Raw genomic sequence first — 18,662 nt, forward strand, 5'->3', positions numbered from 1 at the left:
ATATTTATTTATTTAATATTGTTGCATTGCAGACTGAACCCAAGGATTGACACATGCTAGGTGAGTATTCCACCCCTAAGCTACAAACCTAGGGGATATCTGCCACCTTATTGATACTTAGTGGAAAAGAGAAATAACTCATTATGCACTGTATGCATTGCCCTCTAAATCCACACTGAAGTCCAATCCCTTGAGCTTCAGGATTTAACCCTCCTTGGAAACTGGACGCGTACATGCTGAGCAAGTGGAAATGAAGTCATTAAGTCTTGAGTCAATGTGATTTAAATCCTGGAAATGTGGACAGCGAGGCAGAAACACCTGGGGAAGAGGCATGTAAGGTTCCCAGCAGAACAGCACTGCGGTGAGGGGACCTAGAGAACTTCACTGCCTCGTTGCTGCTAGTCAAAGCAGCTGGCCACATACCGTGACTTCACATTTGCTTCCAGAACCTAGACTACACATTTATGTCACTCCAAGATACTGGGGTTGGAGTATTTATTATAACAGACTCAGTAAACTGATATAACATCTATCACAATTTTTTTTTCAAATTCAGAAATAAGCTGCTGCCTAATTTACCTCCATCATGCAAAAAGCTATGCTATGAAAGTTCACGTGTAGAAATACTAAGCCTAGAATCAACAGCCTATATTAACATGGGGATTTGATTTCCAGAGCCATACTCTAAGCCCCACTGAAGCTCTCATTTCAGTGAGTTTATACTCATAATTCATACACACAGTGTTTTAAGAACTTCAGATTATATTAATTGGAAACACAATACATATGTATCATCACAGTTCACACACATAAAATGGATGCAAATTAGACCAAATGAGTCACTTTGCTTGGACATTTTATATTTTGAGGTAGTATATTCACTAAAATTAAAGATAATGCTGGTCCCAACTTGATAACTGGCTTTATAATCACCAACTAGTCATGGCCCACAGGTGAGACACACTGTTCGAATATGCTAAATCCTTCTCTGTGTGGCTTATTTGTGTGATACACTATCAGTGAGGCTTGCTCAATTAAGATCTGCTCCTTTAGGACTCAGAGAAGTCATCTTCGTTGTTGGTCCCTTGGCTTGAAACAGCTGTTAGCCAAAACAGCGCAGATTTTATTGAATCTGGATGGCACAGGAAAGCAGAGAGAAAACTGGTCCAGGTATTTCCGACAGTAGGAATGATGACATAGTTGTGGAAAGCCACTGGAAGGTGACAGAATGTTTCTATACCTCTTAAATATTCTCCACTGGTTCACATGAGATGGTGTGCTGAGAATGTAACTCAAGAGATGGTAAAGGAGACCCTTCTGTTTCCTTGATGACTGAGACATTATTACCAGGGCCGCCTTGTAAATGCACAGAACTTTTTATTACCTTTGAAGTGAACAAGAGATCACTTGATTCTAATTTAATCCCACCTGCTAGTCACACCTCAGGGTGCAATGAAGCACTGCTAAAGAAACTGAGTGTGAGTGAATACATCTGCATGTGAGGGAAGAGAAGAATACTTTATTTATTTGTAATTTTTTTGTTTATTTTTATTTATTTATTTGAGACCAACAGACAGAGAGAAAGAGGCAAATATGTGTGTGTGTGTGTGTGTGTGTGTATATATATATATATATATATATACACACACAGAGAGAGAGAGAGAGGGAAAGAGAAAGAAAATGGGTGTATCAGGGCCTCCAGCCACTGCAAACAAACTCCAGATGTATGCACCCCCGTGAGCATCTGGCTAATGTGGGTCCTGGGGAATAGAGCCTCAAAGTGGGGTCCTTAGGCTTCACAGGCAAGTGCTTCAATGTTAAACCATCTCTCCAGCCAGAGGAGGAGCATACTTTATATGCAGGGGTGGGTAGGGGAGAGTTTATCTTCCATTTCCTCTGTATCCCTTCTTACAGTGAGGAGGTGCAAAGTAAACCATGACTACTTGATGATGGGTTAACAATGTACTTCCTCTGGGACACTGGGCTGAGACATGTTTAGAAGCCACAGAATGGGATCTGCTCCTCTGTTATTTATATCCTATCAACAAGTCAAATGCTTTCCTTAAAGCACTTCATCCCTTACTAGTTACCAGACTGCACAGACTCTGTCTCCATGCCTCTTGCATCTCCCCTTTCCAGTCACACTGCAACACTCTTTGTTTGACAGGTGCCACACTCTGTTCCCATTGTCCACACTGGTTCTCTCTCAGCTTCTCCTGCTTCCCCATTGTATTTGTGGTAAAATCCTGATGCTGAAACTTGGACTCTGAACCCCTTTCCCCTTAGTCCTCCAGACCACAGCAGGCCCATCACTGCTCTTTGCAATCCTCTCCCTTTGTACACAGTGTCTTTTCACCTCTCTCTGGTAAACACTTCATCTTTCAAGTGTAATCTAATCTAGGAAGCCATTGCCAGCACCCTGGAGAGGCTTCTCCCAGTCCAGGCTCTGAAATACTGTTCACAGCTACATTGGAGTGCTCAGCACATGAGGGTGCAACTTGAGTCCAGAGGCTGCCTCACCTGTGGACCTGACTTTATACTTCCAGCTCTCCCCAAGCCAGTGGCTCTCAAGGTACTTCCCCAGCCAAAGGCTTTGAAGATCTTATCTATTATTAACAAAGAATTGAAAAACATAGACATGGGGAAGGGTGAATTATGAAGGGTATTTGAAAATTTTTTTAAATTTGCCATTATTTATTTGAGATAGAGAGAAACAGTCAGAGAGAGAGGGAGAGAGGGAGAGAGAAAAAGAGAGAGAGAATGGGCGTGCCAGGGCCTCCAGCCACTGCAAACAAACTCCAGATGCTTGCACCCCTTGTGCATCTGGCTAACGTGGGTCCTGGGGAATAGAACCTGGGTCCTTTGGCTTTGGAGGCAAGCACCTTAAACCACTAAGCCATTTCTCCAGCCCCATGAAGGATATTTTTAAGAGAGTAAAAATAAAAGGGAAGAGAAGCAGAAAAGTTCCTTAGCTAAGATGGGGTTCCCCCTCGAGGCTGGGAGGGATCCCCATAGGGAAAACTCATGAGGCAACTTGAATCAGGTGTTTTTATAAGTTAGGCAACCAATTAGGATGAACCTCATTGCCAAATTCAAATGTATATTGGTTAGCCACTGGGCTCAGGAAGAGCGCAAAAACTCAGAAGGGCCGGCCAAGCCTGGGAAAAATTAAAGAGGAGGAATCAGGAAGCTGTTCTTATCGCAAGCTTGATAAATCAGAAGGAAGTTCTCTTCCAGTCTCACCAGGGTAGGGTGACATCTATGTTCTTTGGGGTCTGCACCCCTAAAACTGGATACCTGCAAAAGAAAGCTGCTTGCTCCTAACGTTTATTACCATGTATTGAAAATCCTGCATGTGGCCAGCAAATGGCACCTGAAGAGAATCAACACCAAGATTCTGCTGAATGTTTCTATCTGTTAAATATATCAACAACATACACCGCTTATGATTTGTGAATTGATTTAGACAACTAGGACATTCATGAGTCTCTATAAACTGATTATTTTAAATAATCTTGCTCTTTTCTATTCAAAACTTGGGATTGCAACTGAGCTCAGTGTTTCCTTCCATCTTAAGAAAACAGCTGCACAATTAATTAGAGGATGGAGTGCTGTCATTATGCCTGTAATGTAAACACTGTACCCCGTGGTGTGCAGAGAATCCAGAAAGGATATGCTCAGGCAAGGTGATCTGTACCTGTTTGTTCTGGCTTGAAAATAGGAAAAGAAAATGATCTCACCTCATTGTGAACAGTTATTTGGAGCCTAAAGAAATTTTTGGTTTAGTTTCAAAATTATTTTCAATGAATCTGGAAGACTTCATTTGTCTTTGAAACCTTGTTCAGGAAAGTGCTAGTTATTACTATAGACAGAGCAAGAGTCCTCAGTGAAGAAGTCATTTAGAATACAAACTAGAGTAGCAACTTTCTTTGGAGCACTGAACTTAGTGGAGAAGAAAATATTTTTAGAACATTAGTCAATAAGTTCAAATAAGCAACTGAAACAACTAGGTGTTTATCTACATAAGGGAAGAAGGAAATAGTAAATAATACTTTACTAACTTCTTTCAACATTACCTTTACTACAAAATTTTGATGGTTTGTTAACAGTTTTAATTTAATGTATATATAATTTCTCCAGTGGTTAACTCTGGATGTGGGGATTTTGACGGAGGTAATAATGTGAAGAAGGAGATTCCCCCCTTTCCCCCCCACTGGTAGAGAAGGCCTACACAGGGACACAGCTCTAGGCTTGTGTGCACAGTTGCTGTGCTTGTGCTGGGAGAGTGAATAGACTTGACATTGACAAGTGCTTATTCTGAAAATGTTTTGTTGAGTGTGTACTACTTATTAGAACCTATGACAATTGCCAAAGATAGACAGACTCATGAGATACAGCCCTAACTCTTGAAGAATTTACCAGAAACCTGAAATTTGATGGTTATTATGAGAAAGGAAGAGGTAATTATTATAGCTCAACATAGGTCAGGCTTCTATGCATATACATATACACATTTATACATATACACATTATCTCATTCAGTGCTCAAAGATGTCATAAGGAAAGTATTAGTAACCAGATTTTTCAAATAAGAAAATCAAGTTCAAGAAAGGCTAATTGTGAAGGCCTCAGCTATGTACAGAGTTGAAATCCCCCAGGTCTGTCTGAAGCACCAGGTTCGCTCTCTGCTGCAGCACGCAGGCCGGCAGGCTTGGTCAAATCCCAAGGAGTGAATTCTGAGGGTCACACATGCAGTACTGAGAAAACAATGATTATAGACATGTGGTGAACTATTCCCACATGCTTTGGAAGCCCGGGGAAATAGCATGGCATGGAGGTTGTTGAGCAATGAAAAGCAGCAGTAGCCACCAGGGACAGAAGGAAGGAAGAATCACTTACAAAAATACCACACGGGGCACGCATGGTCTGCTCTGGCCAGAATTTGGTTTCTAATTTTAGTTTCAAGGGTTACTTCAACCTTGACAGTGAAATCACATTCTTTCCAGTATTATTTTGCTAACAGCAAAATACTTATGCATTTAATTTATGCACCATTTGAAGCCTTTATTTTTTCCTATCATTCTAATTCTATAAGTTTAATGTGATCTGAATAAAGCAGCAGAGATCTTCATTTTTATTTCTGGTAAGGCCAAGCCTTCTGAGTTTCATTTCACAGAAGTATAGCCTGTTTTTACTGACCCAGTTATTCAAGGTTTTGGTTTTCCTTAACCCTTCCCCCTCATTATTTTTTATTTCTCTTTTTATATCTTTCTGTGTGGATGTAATATACGTGTGCACACGTGTGTGCTTGCATGAACATATGCCAAGGCATGTATGTGGAGGTCACAAGACAACCTCTGATGTCAGTTCCTTACCTCCCATCTTATGTACCAGATGGCCTATAAGCTTCTAGGGAATTCTATCTCCACTTCCCATCTCCCTATAGAACCTCTGGGGTTACAGATGCACACTACCACACTTGGAGTTTTGTGGGTTCTAGGAAACCAAAGTCATATTCTTACACTTGCAATGCAAGTGCTTTTCGCATTGAACCATTTCCCTAGCCCTGTTTCTGTATTTCTTTACAGCAAGTACTTTACTTTTACAAATAAACTTTTAAGGCTTTCATTCGTCTTATTTTTACTGTAAAAACATTCTCACTGCATCTTTCTCAAGTTTGAGCTAAAATTAACTTCTACTTTTGGCTTCAGGATGATTTTGCAAGGGCTATACAGCAAGATTTCTACTTCGGTTTTGGTATAGATTGTAGTTCAAGGGCCAAGAAGCCATTATTTTTTGTTTTTGGAATGCACTTATTTGATGGTTATAACAATACTATTAATTTTAGAGCTCATCTCAAAATGAGAGTTTTGAAATTTGAAGGGATTTTAAATTTGGAACCATGTAGGCAAATCTCTACCAGAAAAAGACAGGGTTCACAAGACAGCTATTAAGAATTTAGACTTATTTATTTTGCATGCCAGGGTATCTTGTCCTACAAATGAATGCTGTCTGGTTTTATGTGGGTGGCTAGGGAATTGAACTCAGGGTGGCAGGCTTTGTAAGCAAGTACCTTTACTGGGCTATTTCTCCAGTCCTTTCATTTGGAATTTTAAGTCATATTTATATATACTTTGTCACAGTGAGTTCATCTGTCATATTTTTTAATTAATTAATTAATTTTTTAAAAATTTTATTTATTTTATTTATTTATTTGAGAGCGACAGACACAGAGAGAAAGACAGATAGAGGGAGAGAGAAAGAATGGGCGCACCAGGGCTTCCAGCCTCTGCAAACGAACTCCAGACACGTGCGCCCCCTTGTGCATCTGGCTAACAAGGGACCTGGGGAACCGAGCCTCGAACTGGGGTCCTTAGGCTTCACAGGCAAGTGCTTAACCGCTAAGCCATCTCTCCAGCCCCATCTGTCATATTTTTATGTCTAAAATGAATAGCATAATTTCCTTCAGTGTACACCTATTGTTTTGTACCATATGAAAACATTTATTGTAATATGGAAATTCCAAGGTATTCATTAGGAATCCAGTTTTGTCTATCAAAGTCTATCAAAGGGAATGAAAAAGGACTGAATGTATTGCTGCTTCTAATATTTTCTATATAAAGAAGTGCTTACTAGTATTTATAACAAAACATTTCTCAAAATACCGAGCAATTGCTACTTCCATGAGGAATAAGAGAATTCGAGTATCTTTCATTCACAATTAACTCTTTTGAATAAATCTTTGCCTTATGAAAACACAACAAAATAAAAATAATTCCAGATGACTATACAACAAACTTTTAAACATCATCACTATGTAACATAGAAAGAAGTAGAAAAGGGGAACTTCAAATTCTAATCAGTGCATAAAACCAAAAATTTTACTTTTCAAAAATTACCTTAGTGGTTACAATACTTGTGGGAAATTAATTAAAAACTTCTTCCTTTTTCTCAAGTGACATACCAAATAGTATACAATATAAATTTATTTTTCCTTTGTATGACATACTTATATAATAATTATTAGTGAATAAATTATTTGCAATATTTTGGCATGGGAATATTCCTAGTAATTGTAATAGAAAGCTTTGAAATTATGTGCAAAACTGTTCAGATAGGCTCCCTAACATTTATTTTTAGTCTCTATGTCAACTAATATTTATTGAGCACCTATTATATATCTAACATATGTGAGCATCTTAGGCTGTCCAGAGTCCTTTCCGGTCTCTGATGTCTCAGTACAGTGAGTGTCTGTCTATTCAGTAGGGTACCACACAATGAGAACAGGGCAAAGAATTCACTTCCCTCTGTTGGTTAGCTAGTGTGTCTCTGTTGGATCACAGACTTCCCCACTAATGAGGTCTGCTATTAATCTCAAGTATTATTATTATTTATGGTTGTAAAATGTTTTCCATTTGTGTTTGTGTGTGTGTGTGTGTGTGTATCTAGGCAGTTATTTTGCTTCCTGGAATTAACCATGTGGGAAATGAAAGTGGTAACTTAGATTATTTCTAAGGAGTTATTTGTCTCTAAAGTGGAATCTACATTTTTATAATTCTCCAAGGCTAATTATGCATATGTTTATGGCAACATTATTCATAATGATAAAACCCCATATGTCCATTAACTAAGGGATAGGCAAAATTTGATATATCTATAAGTTAGAATATTACTTACTACCTGTTATGATATGAAGCTTGAAAACATCACACTAAGGGAAAGAAACCAGTCACAAGAGATTGTATGTAATAGGATTAAGATCATTCTATTTATAGAAAAATTCAGAAGTGACAAAATTATAGAACCTGAAAGGCTATTAGAGATATTCTAGTACGGAGGTGACAGCTGGGGAGTTGACAGCTTAAAAAAATAAGAGTTTCTTTCTAAGTCATAAAATATTCTTCAATTGATGGCTGTACAACTAAGAACAGACTTAAAAACTTATTGAATTAAATTGTATGATATGAAAATCATATATCAATAAACTGATCAAAAAGATTTTTCAGTCTTTTATTTTTCTAGTTCTTCTTAAGGCAAGAATAATCAGTATACTAAGTTTCTCCATAGTACAATTTGTTTCTTTGGCAATTCATTCTGATTACCATGTACAAATAGAAGGATTAGAGGAATAAAATAAGGTGAAAGGAAACCTCATATTCATTAACTCCAAACTTCTTCACATCAATGTTTGGGATGGTGTAACCTCATTCTAAGGATGGACCAGCAGGTGGTCAGGGCCTGGTTTGTTTTCTAATGGCAAGTAAACTACACTGCCACTGCTTTCCCACAGTGCTTGCCAAATGCCTAATACCTCCATCTTTTCAATGGGACATGATCTCTTTAAAACTTAAAATATCCTCCCCTTAGTTTGTATTACCTTCTTTATTTGGAGTCATTAGCTCCACAGGTAATGCACTATCAGGTGAGAACAGAGCCCATAAAGACCTTGTTCACTGTCAATTTCTTGTTACTACTAAGAGTAGGCTAAATGGGTGATGAAAAACAAATTGATATATGATAAATCATATAGGCTTGAAATGAGTTTTTAACTCCCTCCTATATTGTATTGGTAGAGGGAGAGGGGGGAGCAGTACCACCAGAGAGCCAACAAGTTAGGAATGACAGGGATTTAAAGAATTCACTTTAGTAAAGAATTAACTACCACAAACAGCAGAGGGCTCTCTAACACCACACAGAAGCTCACAAGCAGGCTCCACAGGACTTGGCTTTTCATTGATTATTTCCCAGTGTTTATGTACTTACAAAAGGATACCCTAAAGACAAATACTTAGGGTAGCCATATGAATTATGTTGATAGAAGTTTCAGCAATGTTTTCAGATGCTACTCACTAGCACATGCTAATTAGTCACATTGGTTTAAGTTTTCTTTGAAGTCCACTGCAATTTATAATTACTATGTGTTTTACCACCACAAAATTTTATTTGGTAACACATATTTAATATCATGATTTTTTGGATGAAGTGATGAAAAGGATAATCACCTAGACATTGTCATTAAGTTTGTTAGCTAAACAGAAAAGATTAGATGAATGGAGATACATCAAAACCAGAGGAAGCTACATTAACCAATAGTTGGTGCTCAAGGCTTCAGTCTCCACCATTATCCTCTGTGGAGATAAATTAAGTTAGGGGTTATTTGGAAAGTTCACATAGAAAAATCAAAATAGTGAAATGAAAGTTGAATTTTGTCATGGACTATGTTAGACTGCCCCAATCATATCTACATACAACAGGGATCACTACCACAAAGCCATGGCATTGCAGGGGGAAAACCCACCAATATAATATGAAACATACAAAGAGCCTCAGCTAGCCTGGGCTAGAAGTGATAAAATATACTATGTCTTTGGTGACTGAAGATATTAGTTCCATTAGAAAAAATTCATTTCAATTCTTGACAGTTCCTCACTTTATTTCTCTCATGTCATTTCAAGGAACTTTTCCAAATAGGGAAAGTATCATACAAGTGTTTTACCTTAGTTTGATTGTTTTCATTTACAAGCAGAAAGAGAGAGAGGGAGAGAGAATGAGTGAGCAAGAGAGGAAGGAATGAGAACATCAGGGCCTCTTGCCACTACAAGAGAACTCCACATGCATGTGCCATTTTGTGTGTCGCTTTATGTGGCTGTCAGGCTTTTCAAGCAAGTGACTTTAACCACTGATCAATCTTTTCATCCCTCAAGTGTGTTGTTTTGTCATTAACTCTAAGAATTATGTAAATGTTTTAGTATTTTAAAAAAGACAATCTAACCGTCTCATAGATATTAAGTAAAGTCTCATTTTAAATTCAAGTCCTTTGATGTGGACTGTAAGAAACGAGTACATTTTAAATACTCGGTCTCTTGCAAGGATCATGAATTTCTACATAGTCAAGTCCATGCTGGAAACTGCAAATCAAATTCAGTGATACACAGATAGAAAAAGAAATTATAGTGGACCAAAGTTTTTACTTCATTCTTACTTTTCAACCTCATTAATTATTATGTCAGTTGCAGATTAGCAGTAACAAAATATCTACAACTTTTCACAGTAGGTAAAGAAAGGCTAAAAAGTCATCTATGGAAATTATAAGTTAGGCAGATATCATATCTCATGTGTACCTTACAAGAAAACCAGACACGACGAAGTGAAATAGAGAGTAAGGTAACAGTAGACATCTAGGCACAGCCCTATTATTATGCTGATCATGCTTGGTATTACTGAATCACCTGCTGGTATTGCAAGTGTCTAGAAATGATTCAGCATCCATACTAGTGCATGACAAAGCAGAACTGTATCTTAATTACCTTGAGATTGCTGGCAGATAAATATTTGGTAGAAGAGGAAATATTAAGCAATGTTGTGAGTTTTGTTTTAACAGGTCAAACTGAAAAATATCCTCCCATAAGATCACAATACTAAATATGCTACATGGGGCTTTCAAGAAGTATGGGATAAGGTTCCTGCACATACCAGCTGTCAAGAGCTTTATATGAGCTTTAATCATTAACTAGAATTTCTATCTATACTTCTCCTAAGTGTGGGCCATTTGTATCATAAAGTTCTAATTTTAGAGGGATTGTTAAAATGCTAATACTCCCCTTGCTAATTTTATATTTGGATTTAATTCATCTAGGGAAGGGGGACAGCAGCAAAGATTTTCTTTTAAAAATAAAATTCTTCAGGTAATTCTTGTTTGTAAAATATTTTTATTTATTTATTTGAGACAAAAAGAAAGAGAGTCCAGAGAGTGATGGGCGTGCCAGGGCCTCCTGCCACTGTAAACAAACTCTGGACACACGTGCCACTTTGTACATCTGCCTTTATGTGAGTACTCAGGAACTGAATCCAGGGCCAGCAGGCTTTGCAAGTAACCACCTTTAGCCACTGAGCTATTTTCCCAGCTCCAAAAATGTATTTTGGTCACAATCCTCTCTCCCACTTCATTTACACTGAATCTTTTCAAATAACTATCTTCTTCTTCTTAGCAAGTATTATATTACCAAGTTTAGGAATAGCCAATATTTTTTTTATCTGAAATACAATCTCCTTAAGACCCTTAAGAATTGTAAATAAAAAATTTCCCAACATTTCTGTGAAATTAATATAGAAAAAATATAGATGTCAATAAACCACCTCCTTCTACCTTAAATTATTAACTTTTGAAAAGGAATTCTTTGGACGCTCACATCAAGTTCCTATTTCTTGTCAGTACAGCAAAGCAAAACAATTATACTGTTTATATCAGTCAATCTTTATAAAACTTTTTATATAAATAAACAATGTATTTTCTGTCCTATTTTTATTTGTTAAAATATAAACATATTGACGGCATGATTTTTAACATAAAATGATCTTGTCTAGTTTGTTTTCAAGAAACTACTGCCTGAATTTTTTTAAAAAAGTAACTTTACGTATAAACTCTCTAAGAGAATCCTCTATGTGGAATCAAGTGCCACTGTACATAAAGCAAAGTTTTAGTTAAAATATGATCAAATGATTTAGCGAAAGTAATCTTTTGAAATTATAAGCTGTGACCTTGGGCAACTCTGACTTTCTGCATGCCTTAATTTTCCAATGGTGAAATCTGAGGAATGGATTGTCGTTACTAAAGTGCTGTCCAGCTTAACATTCCAGAGTGCATTATTCACTGATACTTCATGAACTGGGGTTCTCAACAAACTTACCTTTCTACTGATTGAGGGCTTGCACCCAATTCAAATTAGTCTTAATGAGCAGGACCAGGCATCTTACAGGGCAATCTTTTTCAAGGTGACATCTGGTTTATAAGCCTACCTAGAATTATTCAAGGTAAAAGATTACTTTTAACCCCTTTCCCTATTAGTGTACTTAATGATGGAAAATCCTTGTCCAGAAAGGAAGGGATGGGTCTTAGGATGCACTTTTGAAAGGTCTTTGGCACACGCTGACATCGTCTAAAACAGCCCTATGAAAACTGCTGCGGAACACATTAGTTTTTCTTATAAACCCGCTGAATTATCCCTAACTCGGTTTCTTTTCAGATTTCAGGAGTATTACCTTAATTTCACTTTCACTCAAAGGACGAAGTAGCTGAATACAATAATCAAAAGCAACTGGCGACAGTGACAGTCAGTAGAAGAGCAAGCTATTTCAACTTTTCCAGTCGTTAGGAAGGACCTCAGACCACCTAGGAAATGATGCGAGGTGCTGCAAGGTACCTGGTTTCTATCCCACTCAAAGAAGGTCAGCATGAGGCAGAACGAGAGCGCCCGTTACCTTTGCAGAGGCATGATTTCACAAGCCATCGTGGATGGAGCGAAGGCCCGCAGGGGACCGACCCGGGCGGGTGCCCCGAGCTGCGGCTGCACCAGGTTCCGCGGCGGCCCAGCCGCAGCCCGCAGCCTCCTCCGCGCCTCTGCGCCCGCCGCGTCCACTCTGACCTTTTGTTCGGGAAGCAGTGAGCCGCCGGCCAATCAGAGCGGCCGCCGCGGGCGAACGGCGCCGCTCGCCGCCTCCCTCCGCCCGCTCCGGGCCTCCGCGGGCTTCCGAGTCCCGGTAACTTGAAACTTTCCTGCGAGCAGTTCCACTGCCCAGCTTGTCAGTCTGCGGGAAGCGACCAATAACTGCGGCGGAGCAGCCTGCCAGCAAGGAAACGCGTTCGTCCAGCAAACGCACCGCGCCGAGCTGAAGCGTGTATTTTTGGCAGAAGGCAAGAACCCGGCTCCACCCTTTCTTCCTGAACAAAACAAGACAACACACAGGAGCCTTGGAAGGCTCCAGACTTTTCTAGAAGGAAGGCATGCTTCCACACCCTTTGCCTAGCCCACACTTTCTGCGGATGCTTGTTTACACGGTGCTGGTTAGTAGTCACTAGTGACATCACTCAAGGGACATGGCTTTCATTTTGGGGGAGGACCCTGCCCCACCATGGTTCAAGTTCTTAAGAGACCTGCATGGACGTTACTTCAGCTTATTATTCCTGAATGTCATTTGTGGCAAACAATGTATTTGTTACACATTTTGTTTCCTACTGTAATCGTCAATTGAATTTTTGGAACGTATTATTTTTCTACTTTTATTGCTCAGATACCAATTTTTCCACAAGGTCTCTCATATAATTTATTGTCATCCCTTATAATTTCTTCTTTGGTATGGAATACTAGGGTATTACTTATAGAAATATAATTGTCAATCCATAGGTTTCATATAGTGCAACGACACTACCAGAAATATGCTGACCTATGATTTCTTTCATATCACTAGACTTTCAAGGAGTTACATCACAACAGACCATTTCTTCTAGTAGAAGACAGGATAGAGGGCCAGCGTCATGACATTCAGAGCTGGTAACTCCATAAATGTCTCCTCCTCTCTAGCTTTCCCCAGAATTTTTAAAGACTTCTCAAAAATGTGAATGTCAGTCACAAGGTCCTATTAGAAGATGCCTATTTTATTATTATCATATCTGTTAACAAGATATTTTTGTTGCCCAACTAAATCATCTATCATGTTTATGAAAACTGATTATTTACCTTAAACTATGTTCAAATGTTATGATAGACAATAACTGAAGTCAGTCTTTTAAAGCAACAGAAGTCAATCTAAGTTCAAATTTTATTGAAATTGAAATTGTCATTTTTTTCTATCTTTGATACCCATTTGCAAAATTTATTCCTAAATCCTTTTTTAAAATTTTATTTATTTATTAGAGAGAGGTAGATACAGAGAATGGGTGCGCCAGGACCTTCAGCCAATGCAAATGAACTCCAGAAGCATGTGCCACCTTGTGCATCTGGCTAATGTAGGTCCTGGGGACTCAAACCTTGGTCCTTTAGCTTTGCAGGTAAACACCTTAACAGCTAAGCCATCCCTCCAGCCCTGTCTCCTTTCTTTTTAGTGTTTTTTTTTTTTTAATTATTATTGAGAGAGAGGGAGGGAGGGAGGGAGCGTGTGCATATGAGAATAAGGGCATGTCAGGGACTCTAGCCAATGCAAACAAACTCTAGACACATGTGCCACTATATGCAGCTGGCTGACCTGGGTTCTGAAGAATTGAACTTAGGTCCTTAGACTTCCTTAACAGCTAAGCCATCTCTATAGCCCTCTTTTCTTTCCTCTTCTCTTTTTTCCTTTCTTTCTCTGTTGAGATAGTGTCTCATGTAGCTTAGGTTGACCTCAAATTGATTATGCAGCCCAGACTCTGAACTCCTTATCCTCCTAATAGCCCCTTCCAATGCTCTTTTGCACACTAAAGTGAAAACTCTTGGTTAGATCTCCTCCTCCTCTTGACGTTTCTGAAACACCCACTTATCATTTTCTGAAAATCTTTGCATTTCTGTGTTCTTTCCTAGGATTTCTCCAACCCTGCCTGATCACTATTCTCCTTTCATTTCATTTGTCAATTCCAAACCCGACATCATCAGGTTATTCAATAAACCCTGCTCTACAATTCAGCCCCTGGGACTGGCTTCTGACTGCTGACAGTGTGAGCACTGAGGTGGCTTTCAGGAAGCAGTGGGGTCACATATGTAAAACACACAGAGTAGAGTAGGTCAAAGTACAAGTGTTCACTAATTTTTAACACCTTAATCAGCACATCCAGTTCTTGGATTATCTGATCTCCAGCTTCTCCTCCTCTTGGTCCTTCTTGTTAATGATGTCATTATTCTATTTATGAATTGCATTAAAATTGTGAGGTATCTTTACTTTTGCCTTTAACCCAGTCTGTTCATTGCTCTTTCATCTTTGTCTAGTATGTCTATCTAGGTCATCTGTTCCAGTATGATAATCTTTCCTCCTCCAGTCTCATTTTTCCAATGCCTACATTCCATTATCAGAGTGAGTTGTGTGTGGACTGTGACCATGAAATGCTCACTAATTCAAAACCTCACCAGCTCCCAACAACCTCTTGCTTGAGCTTCAAAGATTTTAGTATGGCATTTAGGAACCTCTACTGATTAATTTGCCTCTCTAGTTCAGCTGTCTATTGCAGGAAAACTTCAGCCATACTGGGTCACTATTTTCAAATCTGTTTTGAAATTTTTTTTCTCTCATACTGTTCCTTCAGTTAGGAATATTCTCCCATTCCATTCTCTCATGGCAAATTTATACTCATACTTCAAGAATGGCTTACTTGGAATCACTGCCTTGCTCCTATGAACTTATGCAGCTCTTTGCAACTATTATGATATTTGTCCCACCCACAGTTTGATCATTAATTAAGTCTACACGTTATATTCTTTTAGGAAGGTAAATACTCCACAAAAAGAACTCTTGTCTTTTCTGCAGCATTTACTCACTATGTGCTGAATGAATTACTAGATAATTAATTATGTTACTGATTCCAAAGTATAGTTACTTGGGTTAGATTTAACTTTAGCAATCCATATTACTACATACATTTTAACATCTTTGTTAGAGTTAAGAGAAACCAAAACTCTCATGACAGTCAATAATTGACAAGAGGGCTGGAGAGATAGCTGAGCATTTAGTAGCTATCCTGTGCAAGCAAGAGGACTTGAGAAAGGCTGAGAGATGCTTCAGTTTCATCTCTAGTACACACATAAACAGCTGGCCAGGAGCATCCATAACCCCAGGACCCAAGAATCACAGGAACTCATGGAAAAAAAAAACCCCATAAGCATCAGAACCACTAAGAGACTACAGATCAAATAATATGGGACAGAAGATGGATGGAACTGGACACCTGATGTTCTGGTCACTCCAAGCAAGTGCACCCCATCATGGGTTAATCCATGGGATGCTGCATCAGCATATATGCATGCATACACCACACACATATGCCACAATCCCCTATACTACATTATACAAACAAAAAAAGTTTGACAAGAATAAACTAGATGGGCTGCACATGTTTGTGCAGTGACAGAGATGTAATAAGATTTGATATGAAACTTGTAAAAATCTTTCAAGCATTCTCTATTACTCAATTTCTTTTAAGGTGTTTGCCTCTCTATAAAACATTGCTTACAGATTTCCAATTTTCTTACATAATGTTTTCAGACTCCAAGAGCTTGGCAATCTCTGTGTTTGCTCTTGTATTATCAAGAACAACAATTGTTTCAACAATGAGTGGCTTTATTTGCTTTCATTTCAACATCCATTAAAAACAATCAAGAAACCAAGAACATTTTTTGGCTGTATTAGGTTATTTTCAGATAGCATTTCAAAATAAGGTTTAGTTGTTTTCCAAGATGTAATACCTTAAAATAAGTTCTTTCTTGGAAGGTTAGTAAGAAGATGTTTCTCAGGCAGAGTTGTTCCAAATATTTTTTCTGAGATAAGGTCTCACTCTAGCCTAGGCTGACCTGGAATTCACATTGTAATCTAAGAGTGGCTTCAAACTCATGATGGTACTCCTACCTCAGCCTTCCAAGTGCTGGGATTAAAGGCGTGCACCACCATGCCTGAAGCTTATTTTATTTTTTTATTTATGAGAGAGAAAAAATTGGTGCACCAGGAACCTGTGCACATATGTCACTTTGTGCATCTGGTTTATGTGGGTTCTGGGGAGTCAAACTTGGGCCCCTTGGCTTCGCAGCCAAGCACCTTAATTGCTAAGCCATCTCTCCATCCACTTAATATTTTATTTTATTTTAATTAATTAATTTGAGAGAAAGAGAGAGAGAGAGAAGGAGGGAGAGAAGGAGGAGGAGGAAGAGGGGGGAGGGAGGGGGAATGGTCACACCAGGACCACTAGTCACTGCAAATAAACTCCAGATGCATGTATCATCTTGTGCATCTGCTTATATGAGTACTAGGGAATTGAACCTGGGTCTTTAGGCTTCACAGGTAAGCACCTTAACTACTAAGCCATATCTCCAGCCTCCTTGTGTATATTTTTAATTAAATTAGTTCTCCAATAATTTGTGTTAGAACACTACTGAGTTTTTGGATTTATCACAGGACAATATCATCATCAACACTACCAGCAGCAGCATTAACAAAATATCAAAAGGTAAGAGGAAATGGAGTGATGGTATAGGTAAGGCAACTAATACTTACTGAGAACTTATGTTGTGCTTGTTGTAATAGATGTGGAAATGAAGTACTAACGTGAACACTGACATGGAACCTATAGTAGACAGTTCCACAATGCTGAGATGAACATCTAACCAAACACAATTTACAGATGCAAGGGAGGTTTCATCAATGGTGGAACAATGTGGGCTCCTTTCACAGGTCCAAGCAGAGAGAAAAGCCACCAACAGCCAGCAAAACCCAAAAAGCAGCAAGCAGGGACTTACCAGAGCGCATACCTTTGGGCTGGAATATCTGCCTCCAGTGACCTGCCCCCTGTATCAGGCATTGCCTGCTAGGGACTGAAACTGTAAACTCAATTTTGATAAAACACTTGAGTCTGTGGAGCCATAAATTCAAACTACCACAGAACCAGTATCTAAATGCTAATATCTACAGTTTATTCACAATTCAAAATCCTTCAAGATAATGAAGTATCAAACTAACCTACACACATTTATCTATCCATCCTTCTGCCCACCTATCTATGTACTATGAATTTGCTATAGGAAAAAAAGTACTTTATCACTTGGTTTCTATTTAGATATTAAATAAAGGTCAAATAGTCTTATAATGGCTTATCCATCATAAACACATACCTGGTCCACAGTAGATCTCTTCTGTTTCTCTGAGTCAATATTGTGTGGGGGGGGCATGTGAGTCTCTTATGTGTGTGTATGTTAGAGAGAGCGAGAGAGAGAGAGAGAGAGAGAGAGAGAGAGAGGGAGGGAGGGAGGGAGGGAGGGAGGGAGGGAGGGAGGGAGAGAGAGAGAGAGAGAGAGAGAGAGAGAGAGAGAGAGAGAGAGAATGTGTATAAAAGCCAGTAAGTAAGTATTGTATTAGGGGAAGGATGTTATTGGGTAAAAATGAAGTGAAATAGAAAGATGGAAGCAAAACAAGATGGAAAATCACAATTTAGATTATATTTTTGCATCAAGGAGACTGCTCAGTGTTTAAAGGCACTTGCTTGCAAAGTCTGCCAGCCCACATTCAATCTTCCAGTACCCACATAAAGCTAAATGCACAAAGTGGTACATGCAGCAGCAATAGGCCCAAGTGTGCCCATTCTCTGTCTGTGACTCTCTGCAAATAAAAAAACTTAAATTGTATTTTTAATTGCATTTCCCTTATGAAACATAACTTGGAAGTGGTAGGACGTCTATGAGTTGTTTTATGTAAAGAATCCAGTGTAATACTTACCTGGCATAGGAAATACCATGATCAATAATCCAGTGTATTTCTTATAATATTTGAAAGACTTTATAAAAGACTTATTTTAGAAAAGAAAATAAATGGTACAGACAGGCTCATGCTAACAGGAATAAGAATTCTAGATAGGTAAGTTATCTTCTTTAGAAATAGTGATAAAAGTATGCTTACTCTACTCAAATAAAATATAGTATAAAAATAAACATAATTAGAATTTCTACTCATTTATTAATTACATTCATTTATCAGAAGATTGCTAAAATAGCCCCACAGGGACGGGAATTATATAAATGTTTTCCCAAAGACCTACCTCTTTAATTTTAATGATATAGCTTGCTTTTAAAACTGAGAAAAGAGTTACTACATTAGATTATATCTGAGGAGGCATGTTGGATGCTCAGATGGCCCATAGAGTTCATTCCCTAGAGTCT

At 38.5% G+C, this 18,662-nt stretch overlaps 1 protein-coding gene across 2 annotated transcripts in view; it reads right to left on the reverse strand.

Annotated features, from left to right (window-relative positions):
- Window positions 1–12,383, reverse strand: part of Fam13a (family with sequence similarity 13 member A) — a 100,840-nt gene extending 88,457 nt beyond the window's left edge. For both annotated transcript variants that reach the window (XM_045143814.1, XM_045143813.1), the window contains exon 1: window positions 12,259–12,383. In XM_045143814.1, the coding sequence (XP_044999749.1) occupies window positions 12,259–12,287 (29 nt within the window). In that variant the 5' untranslated portion in view covers window positions 12,288–12,383. The remainder of the gene's footprint in view (window positions 1–12,258) is intronic.
- Between the last annotated feature and the right edge of the window lie 6,279 nt (window positions 12,384–18,662).

The sequence above is a fragment of the Jaculus jaculus genome, chromosome 2 (assembly GCF_020740685.1).
Source record: "Jaculus jaculus isolate mJacJac1 chromosome 2, mJacJac1.mat.Y.cur, whole genome shotgun sequence".
NCBI classification, from domain to species: Eukaryota; Metazoa; Chordata; class Mammalia; order Rodentia; family Dipodidae; genus Jaculus; species Jaculus jaculus.